The sequence below is a fragment of the Artibeus jamaicensis genome, unplaced genomic scaffold (genome assembly GCF_021234435.1).
Source record: "Artibeus jamaicensis isolate MK-2021 breed Jamaican fruit bat unplaced genomic scaffold, CSHL_Jam_final contig_525, whole genome shotgun sequence".
NCBI lineage: Eukaryota > Metazoa > Chordata > Mammalia > Chiroptera > Phyllostomidae > Artibeus > Artibeus jamaicensis.
In genome coordinates, this window is record NW_026521874.1 from 5,264,248 (window position 1) to 5,274,717 (window position 10,470).

The 10,470-nt window shown below is 42.2% G+C and overlaps 1 protein-coding gene across 1 annotated transcript; it reads left to right on the forward strand.

Moving 5' to 3' along the window:
* The first annotated feature begins 7,650 nt into the window (after positions 1-7,650).
* LOC119040474 (disintegrin and metalloproteinase domain-containing protein 1a-like) lies at positions 7,651-10,113 on the forward strand. The gene has a single exon (XM_037133507.2). The coding sequence runs from the start codon at positions 7,666-7,668 to the stop codon at positions 10,111-10,113; it is 2,448 nt and encodes an 815-aa protein (XP_036989402.2). The 5' UTR covers positions 7,651-7,665.
* The last annotated feature ends 357 nt before the right edge of the window (positions 10,114-10,470 follow it).

Consider the following 10,470-nt stretch of genomic DNA (forward strand, 5'->3'; position numbering starts at 1 on the left):
GTTTTGGTTCACAGTTTGGCCTCGCTTAGGTACCTCCAAGCCCAGCACAAGTAGAAGCCAACTGCAAATATCACTGTAGCTTATGCCAGGTGGCCCTGGACAAAACACAGGTGGTGGCTGTCCTTGGCCTTCACCTTCTGGGAGGCCTCAGAGCCTGTGCACCAACTGAACAGCTACAGACTGTGTCAGAGCACCACTACCCAACCACCTCCACAAGTAACACACTCAGGGGCAAACTCAGCAGGCACCAGAGCCCTGCTGAAGTAAGTCCTGCTCTGTGCAGTGGGCCCCCAGACAGCTAATCCTCCATGGTGGTTGGAGGTTTGGTGGTCAGTGATCACAGCCAGTCCTTGCAGCTGACTGGCCTGGGTAAATTCCTCCCATTGACCTGCCCAGAGCAATCAAGTCTCAAGTACAAAAGGTGGGTGTAAATAGAACACAAGGTGGGTGCACCTCAAATACCCAGCTTGGGTGATAGGGGAGGCTGTGTCACTGGACCCTACAGAACACTTAATACATTAGGCTACTCTTCCAAGACAGGGAGTCATAGCAGTACTACCTAATACATAGAAACAAACACAAGGAGGCTGCCAAAATGAGGAGACAAAGAAACATGGCCCAAATGAAAGCACAGAACAAAACTCCAGAAAAAGAACTGAACAAAATGGAGACAAGCAATCTACTAGATGCAGGGTTCAAAATACTGGTTATGAGGATGCTCAATGAACTTAGGGGAAGAGTAGTCAAACTCAAATAAACTTCAACAGCATAAAAAAAAACAACATGGAAACCATAAAAAAGAGCCAGTTGGAAAGGAAGGATACACTAACTGAAATAAACAATTTATATGGAATCAACAGTAGAGTGGATGGATCTGTGAATCAAATTAGCAATTAGAATATAAGAAAGCAAAAAATACAGTCAAAGCAACGAGAAGAAAACAATAAAAAAAATGAGAATAGTGTATAAAGAGCTTCCGGGACAACTTCAAGTGTACCAACATTCACATCGTGAGGGTACCAGAAAGAAAAGAGAATGAGCAAGAAATAGAAAACCTTTTTGAAAAAATAATGATAGAAACCCTCCCTAACTTGGTGAAGGAAATAGACATATAAGTCCAGAAAGTACAGCGAGTCCTATACCAAATGAACCAAACAGGCCCACACCAAGACACATAATTAAAATGCCAAAGGCAAAAGGCAAAGAGAGAATCTTAAAAACAGCAAGAGAAAAGCAGTTAGTTACCTAGAGCTCACATAAGACTGTCAGCTGATTTCTCAAAAGAAACTTTGCAGGCTAGGAGGGACTGGCAAGAAATGTTCAAAGTGATGAAAAGCAAGGAACTATAACCAAGATAACTCTATGCAGCAAAGCAATCATTTAGAACTGAGGGACAGATAAAGAGCTTCCTACACAAGAAAAAGCTAAAGGAATTCATCACCACCAAACTGGTATTATATGAAACGTTAAAGGGTCTTCTTTAGGAAGATGATCAAAACTATGAACAATAAAATGGCAATAAATATGTATCTATCAATAATTGAATCCAAAAAACAAATGAGCAGAAGAGAAACAGAATTATAGATACAGAGAATGATTTTATGGCTGCCAGAAGGGAGGGGGTTAGGGAATCAGCAAAAAAGGTGAAAGGATTAAGAAGTACAAATCGGTTGTCTCAGAATAGTCATGAGGATGAAAAGTACGGCATAGGGAATATAGTAGCCAAAGAATATATATGCATTACCCATGGACATAGACAATGGTGTGGTGATTGCCTGAGGGAGTGGTGGGGGTTGGGTGGAGGGGGACAAAGAGGGGAACATTGGGACAGTTGTAATAACAGAAACAAAATATAACTTCAATTTAAAAAATAAAAACAATAAAACAGCTGAATCTTGGTAACGGCAGTAAGCTATGTTAAATTTTAACTGCCCTATTCCCATATCCTTTTCCTCAGGTGCACAGTAGCCTTGCAAACTACATCGCCACAACTACAGCAGCTGTGAAAACAGGCAGCCTAGTTCCCAGGGGAATGGGCAGGAAAGTTTGGCGCTCCCTCAAAAGCCCTATCCCCACAGAGTTGTTACTAATTAACATGTCTGGCAGTTCTCTGAGAAGACCTTATTCACAGGACTTGTCTTGATATAAAACTCCAGAAGAAAATAACAGGCACGAGTTTCACAGCATTAGATTTGGAAAGAATTTCTCACATATGACACTAAAGGCACAGGCAACAAAAGACAAAATAGGCAAAACAGAGTTCTTAAAAATAAAAAAAAATTTGTGCATCAAAAACTACTACAACCAGAGTAAAAAGGCAACACAAACAATTGTAAGACGATATTTGCAAATCACATATCTGGTAAGAGATTAATGTCCAGAATATAAGCCTCAACAATAGAAAAACCAACAACCTGATTCAAAAAATGGGCAAAGGACTCAAATGAACATTTCTTCAAAAAAGATACACAAATGGCCTATCAGCACAGGAAAGATACTCAACATTACTACTTGGAGAAATGAAAATCAAAACCGCAATGACAGGGTGGGGGAGGGAGATAATGGTAGAAAGAAGGGGAAGGGACTAGTCAAAGAACGTGTATGAATGACCTACAGGCAAAGACAACAGTGTGGGAACTGACTGTGGGAGCCAAGGGTGGAATGGGCAGTGGAGGGCAAAGGGGGAAAAATTGGGACAACTTCAATAGAATAACAATAAAAACAGACTAAAAAAACCTACAATGAGACACCACCTCACACCCATTAGGATAGCAACTATTAGAAAATAAACAAACAGAAAACAGTAAGTGTTGGAGAGGATATGCAGAATATCAAAACCCTTGTGTGCTACTGGTGGGAATGTATTCTGCTGTGGTGGTGCCTCAAAAAATTAAAAATAGAATTACCATATAATCCAGCTATACCACTTCTGCATATATAGCCAAAAGATTCTAAAGTAGGTCCTGAAGTGATATTTGTATGTTCATGTTCATAGCAGCATTATTCACAATAGCTAAAACATAGAGCAACTTAAGTATCTACTGACAAACAAATGGATGAGCAAGGTATTGTAAGCACATACAATGGAATATATTAACCTTTAATAAGAAAGGAAATTCTGCAATCTACTACAACATGAATAAACCTTGAGGACATTGTACTAAGTGAAATAAGCCAGTCAAAAAAGAGAAATTCTGTGTAATTCCAGTATATAAGGTACTCGTAGTAGTTAAAATCATACAGAAAGTTGGATGGTGGCTGCTAGGGCTGGGGGGAAGGCAGCAATCAGGACTTATAGATGAGTAAGTATACAGTTTCAGTTTTACAAGAAGAAGAGTCTAAAGATGGATAGTGGCGTTGGTAGCACAACATTATGAATGTATTTAATTCCACCTAGTGTACACTTAAAATGCATGGGAGACTAAATTTTATGTTATGTCTGTTTTAACACACTAAATCAGAAGAAATGAATTACTTCTCCACTGTACGAGTCACCTTCAAGAAAGTGAAGACAGCCCACAGAATGAGAGAAAATGTTTGCATATCATATCTGATAGGGACTAGTACCCAGAAAATATTAAGGAGTCTTCCAACTCAACAAGAGAAGAACACCCAGCCCTGACTGGTGTGGCTCAGTGGGTTGGGTGCTGTCTCACAAACCAAAAGGTCACAGGTTGGATTCCTGGTCAGGGCACATGCCTGGATTGCAGGCCAGGTATCCCTGGCTCCAGTAAAGGTGTGTGAGAGGCAACAGATCATTGTTTCTCTCACACATTGATGTTTCTCTCCATCTCTTTCTCCCTCCCTTCCCCTCTCTCTAAAAATGAATAAATAAAATTTGTTTTAAAAAGACACCCAATTTTATAAGGGCAAAGGATGTAAATAGACATTTCTTTGAAGAAGATATAAATGACAAAAAAAGAATATGAAAAGGTGTGTAACATTGTTAATTACTAGGAAAGTGCAGATCAAAACTATGATGAGATACTACTTCATGCCCACTAGAATGGTTATTGTAAAAAAACACACATGTCCTGGCTGGGTGGCTCAGCTGGTTAGACATCCTCTTGCACACCTTTAAAAGGCTGAGGGTTTGATTCCTGGTTGGGGAACATACTGGGCTGGCCAAATATTTGTTTGATTGTTTTCCATAAGAGAGCTCTAGTAGTGCTTAGTTGTCTTTAACTTCATTCAAAACAATTTTGCTAGATTGTATTGTGACAGCTGTCATATCAGCATATATTTTAAAAAAAAACATCAAAATTGGTAAATTTTTGTGTAGCCATTTTAATACTGAAGATGGAAGAAAGTACTCAACATTTTCAGCATATTATACTTCATTATTTCAAGAAAGATAAAAGATCAAATGAAATGCAAAAAAAAAATGATGTGTGTGTGCAGTGTATGGAGAAAGTGCTATGACTGATCAGATATGTCAAAAGTGGTTTCTGAAGCTTTGTGCTGGAGATTTCTTGCTGGATGGTGCTCCTTGGTCGGGAAGACCAGTTGAAGTTGATAGCAATCAAATCAAGACATTAACTGAGAATGATTGATGTTATACAATGCAAGAGATAGCCAACATACTCAAAATATCCAAATCAATATAGTTATTGGTGAAAGTGAAAAATGTGTCTTTTGTTTTATGGAAGAAACATATGAGCCTTTTGGCCAACCCAATAACTAGGTTGTGGGTTCAGTCCCCAGTTGGGGCACATATGGAAGGCTCATGTTTCTCTCTCACATCAACATCTCTCTCTCCCCCTCTCAACCCCCTTCTGCTCACTCCCCTCTCTCTGAGATCAATAAAACATATCCTCAAGTGAGGATCCCCAGAAAATAGACAATAACAAATGTCAGAGATGACATGAAGAGACTGAAATCTTCATTCTATTGCTGGCAGAAGTGTAAAATTTGTGTAACTGCTTAGGAAATTGAGGTTAAACCTCCTTAAGAGGTTAAACCTAGAGTTATCATATGACTAAGCAATTTCACTCCTAAGTACCTACCCAAGAGAAATGAAAACATATGCCCAAGCAAAAACTTGTGTCCACAGCAGTATTATTCATAATAGCCCAAACTGCAAAACCACCAAAATATTCATCAACTGACGAATCAAAATATAAAACATGGTATATCCATACAAAAAGAACATTATTTGGCCAAAAGAAAAGAAGTACTGATACAATCTACCACATGGCTAATCCTTAAAAACCTCATGGCAAGTGAAATAAGCCAGTCACAGAAGATTACTACATGTAGGATTCCATGGCTATGAAGTGTCCAGAATAGACAAAATCATCAAGCTAGAAAATAGAGGAGAAGTGGCCATGAGCTGGGCAGAAGGGAGAATTGGGCGTAACTGCTAATAGACACCAAAGTTTTACTTAGGGGTGAGGAAATGTTCTAAAATTCACTTGGTGACAGTTGCGTAACTACTCTGAACACACTACAAATCACTGAGGTGGAACTTTAAATGGCAGGGTCATGATTATCTCTGAAGTAGGAGGATTTGTGATTGGTGGTGACATATGGTGACTTCTATAAAGATAAATCTGTGTATTACTTGATCAGGATTGTACTTACACAGATTTCTCTCTCAAATATATATAACATAAAATTACCGTTCTTTACCATTTTAAAGTGTGTAGTTCAGTGGCATTAAGTGTATTTGCATTACTGTGTAACCATCATCACCATCCACTTCCAGAACTTTTTCGTCCTCCCAAATTGAAACTCTGTCCTCACTAAACAGTACCATTCACCATCTTTTCCCCAACTCCTGGTAATCTCGATTTCAGTTTCTGTCTCTACTAGTTTGACTATTTAAAGAACTTCGTATAAATTAAATCATAACACATTTGTCCTTTTTCATGTGGCTGAGCTGTTCGAAGTAATTTACTGGAAATATATTTATATTTTCATTCATATTTTGTAATCATGTTATAACTCAAATTTAAATTTCAGGAAAGAAAAATGTAGGATGCAAATTGGAAAAATGCATAAACGTTTTTAGAGTTTCATTATGAAACGGGAAAAACTGGATGGTGACTGAGGAGTAACATGAGCTGAGACGGCTAGTTTTATAAAAATGGGACATTACAGCACATAATAAGATTGGATCCAGTGGATAAATAGCTGTTCAAGATGTAAAAGACAGAAGGGACAGTTGGAAAAGTGAAGTCCATGAGAAACTAAAAGGGAAGCAGTCCCCACACAAAAGTAAGAGAACTGGCCTTAGATTAGAGTATTGGACAATTTACCCACCAGAGTCAGAAGAAAATTTAGATACAGGTGGACTCACATGGTATCTACATGTGGAAATACTTCTGATTGATTTTCTTTTTCTCGGTGAAATATGAGGCAAGAAAACAATAGGAGAGTGGACTGAACAGCAAAATGCAGGAAGAGGGAGATACATTTTGAGACCATGAATATGCCATTTGTCACCATAGTTGTGGGTTTTTCTGGGGACATTTTCAGCCCTTCAGGGAAGGCATGAAGCAAGCACATACACACAACATACAACAGATGAGACCTCACAGACCTCCCTTACCTGGGAGTCATTCATGTGTTCAATAAGTAAGTTTATTGTACTTAATTGCATCTTGAACCCGAGCACAGAAATATGAACAAACGGAAGAGGGCAATGGACACGTGGAAGTCATTTTCTAACACAGGGGAGACTTTTAGGAGACCTAGTCTTCAACTGGCATAATCTTAGGATACCAGTATGTCAGGGCCATCCAGAGAAGAGTGTAGGCCTGGAGTTGCCAGCCAAGGTGCTCATGAAAATCACAAATAACAGGCTTCCCAGGTGGCATCTCCCACACATATTTTTGGACAGTGTCATAAACAGAACTTGAGAGACTGAATTTGGATTATGTTTAAAAACAGAGTATTGTCACTTGCCCCATTTGGGTCTATCTTGGGACACAGGGCAGCCAACCCCTGGCCTTATCCAAAGTCTGTCCTGAGAAATGTGCACATCACTACAATGCCTCACTGAGGGATCAAAAACACCCCAAGTTGTGATGTCCATGTGTTACAGAGCACGAGTTTGAGAAGAGGGGAAATGGCCAATGGAGTGTGCCCACCAATAATCACCAAGCCCCCTGGTCTGGAACATTAGGAGTTAACTGAGCAACGGACACAGGACGGGTGGGGGTGGGGTGTTCTGTGTGGCACAGTTGAGAAGGCATGGAGGTTTTGTGTTCCCTCTCGAGCTACAACCTTGCATTTTAGTTTGCAGTCTGTCCTTCTTCGTGACTGCATCACCACATGTCAAAAAGACTTCAGCCAACAATCTCTGAAGCTAATGCTGCAGAAGGGAGTCACAGAAAGAGGACACTATCTGAAGGACAACAGAGAGATCCCAGAGACTAGAAAGGACACAGCCAGAGGTAGGTGGCAGCTCTCAGAAGTCGGTAGTAGCCACCACCCTTTATGCAGCCAGCATACAACTGGAGCTAATACCTGTGACTGGGGGTCTGCACGGCAAGGAGAGCTGGTGCTGATGGACACAGGCCCTGCATCAGCCACTGATTCACGAGGACCACGTCAGTGGCCACCTCTGTGAGAGACCCTGCCTCTTCTTTGCCTTCTCTAAGGAAGAAGCAGGTGGTTCTGTGTGACACTAGCAGAGTGCTTCAGATTCAGGCTCCCCAGATGAAGGGCTTGAGGCTGGTACTGGTGCCAGGATCTTCACGTGTCACTTTGGGCATCATGCTGGTGTTGGTACTGAGTTTCCTGCCCAGCTTCTACTGTGCCCTGGGATCAGCACGTTACTCTTCCTATGAAATAGTCACCCCTGGGGCTCTGACAGTTGAGGGAAGGGAAGACCCAGTGGGAAAGGTATCTTATGTGATATCTGTGCAGGGCCAGAAACTGCTGATCCACCTGAAGGTGAAGAGAGACCATTTTGTCCATAACTTTCCAGTCTTCAGCTACCACAATGGCATCCTGGGACAAGAAAGGCCTTTCATCTCACGTGACTGTCACTATGAAGGCTACATAGAAGGAGTCCCGGGGTCTTTTGTTTCTGTCAACACCTGTTCAGGCCTCAGGGGCATCCTGATTAAGGAGGGACAGCCCTATGGCATTGAGCCCATGGACTCTTCAAAACGGTTTGCACACGTGCTGTACACCATGGCACATCAAGCTCGAGTCTCCTGCAGCGTCACTTCCAAAGAAAGCCCAGTGGGGTCCACCAGCAGGCCACCAGGGAGCAGGAAGCCTGGTGGTCTACAGGCACTGTCCTACTTGTGGTCACACGCCAAGTACGTGGAGATGTTTGTTGTGGTCAACAACCAGCGGTTCCAAATGTGGGGCAGTAACGTCAGTGAGACAGTCCAGAGAGTGATGGACATCATTGCCCTGGCCAACAGCTTCACTAGGGGAATAAACACAGAGGTGGTGCTGGCTGGGATGGAGATTTGGACCGAGGGCGACCCCATAGAGGTCCCAGCGGACCTGCAAGTGGCACTCAGGAATTTCAACAGCTGGAGACAGGAGAAGCTCCTCCATCGTGTGAAGCATGACGTTGCCCACATGATTGTTGGACAGCATCCTGAACAGGGCATGGGGCAGGCATTTCTCAATGGTGCCTGTTCCACAGGCTTTGCAGCAGCTGTGGAATCCTTCCATCATGAAGATGTCCTCCTGTTTGCAGCGCTCATGGTCCACGAGCTTGGGCACAACTTGGGGATTCAGCACGACCACTCGGCCTGCACTTGTCAAGATAAACGCCTCTGCCTCATGTATGAAGATATCACTAAAGAAAGTGGCTTCAGCAACTGCAGCTCTGACTACTTCTACCGGTTCCTGCAGGAACACAGAGGGGCCTGCCTATTTAACAACCCTCAGCACAAAGGCCGCTTGCGGAGGGATTCCACCTGTGGAAATGGGGTGGTGGAGGGCGAGGAGCAGTGTGACTGTGGTAGTGATTGTCTGCATAACCTATGCTGCGACCGAACATGTCACCTGAAGGATAATGCAGTGTGTAGCTCTGGACCTTGTTGTAATCAGTTATGTCAATATGCAGCAAAGGGAACAGCATGCCGTCCTGCTCTGGGAGAATGCGACCTCCCAGAGTACTGTAGAGGTACCTCTGGGGAATGTCCCCCAAATAGCTACAAGCAAAATGGCACTCCATGTGGTGCAAATTACTGTGTTGACGGTATGTGTGGCAACCCTGATCATCAATGCCAACAGATTTTTGGGTCCTCTGCATTGTCTGCCCCACGACAGTGTTATGAGTTGGTAAACAGCAAAGGGGATAGGTTTGGAAACTGTGGCCATCCCACTTCTGGTAATCCAGCATATGTTCAGTGTAGAGATGAGAATATATTCTGTGGGAAAATTTTATGTACAGAGGTTGACAGACTACCAAAACTCCTACCCCTTCACACAGTAATCCAGATTTCTCATGGAGGTAAGTTCTGCTGGGGCATGGATGCCTATAACATTACTGATATCCCTGATGATGGGGATGTGCACCCTGGCATTTCTTGCGCCCAAAATAAAGTCTGCATGAATTACTCCTGCACTGATCATGCTGTGCTGAACTATGACTGCGATCCAGCGAGAATGTGTAGTGGGAGAGGGGTCTGTAACAACTTAAAGCACTGCCATTGTGAGGCCGGCTATGCCCCTCCTGACTGTAAAAGCATAGGTAATGGGGGTAGTGTGGACAGTGGTCCCCCTGGTGAGCCAAGTACAGAAAACCCAGGATTTCATGAAACTAGCCGTCCTGTCAAACATGAAAAAATCTTAGATAGGATGATATTATTATTCTTTTTACTTTTCCTCATAATATTAGCAGTTGCAATTATTTGCATGTGTATCACGTGTAAACGTGCCAAAGAAAAGACAGAAGAGGTAAAAGAAAAGACAGAAGAGGTAAAAGAAAAGGCAGAAGAGGTAAAAGAAAAGGCAGAAGAGGCAAAAGAAAAGCCCCCAGAAGGGCCACCTAACCTACAACAGGCAGCAATAAAAGAGGAGGAAGCGAAAGAAGCGGAAGCAGCAGCAGAAGAGGAAGAAGAGGAGGAAGAGGGGGAAGAGGGGGAAGAGGGGGAAGTGGGGGAAGAGGAGGAAGAGGAGGAAGAAGGACCATAAAACAAGCAGTGGGAGGAAGAAGCCAAATATATGAAACACCTCGAACACAGAGCGGGTACTAGAGGCTTAGTGACATGAAGACCTTCTTTGAATTGATAGCTCCAGTGACTCTGACCAGGGTTATACAGTCTACAAAAATATACTGATGTGAAATGAGGGACTCTCTCCCTTTTATTATCCCTTTTAGTAATTAAGATTTTATTTATTTAATATAGTGAATATTTTACTACTTTTGCTTTTTCACATTTTATTTGAACTCATCACATGCATCTCTGACATCAATGTCTTTGTCTTGGGCAAATTTTTGCATTCACCAGAAACTTTTTCAAGAGATGCCATCTTTCATTTAAGTTGTTT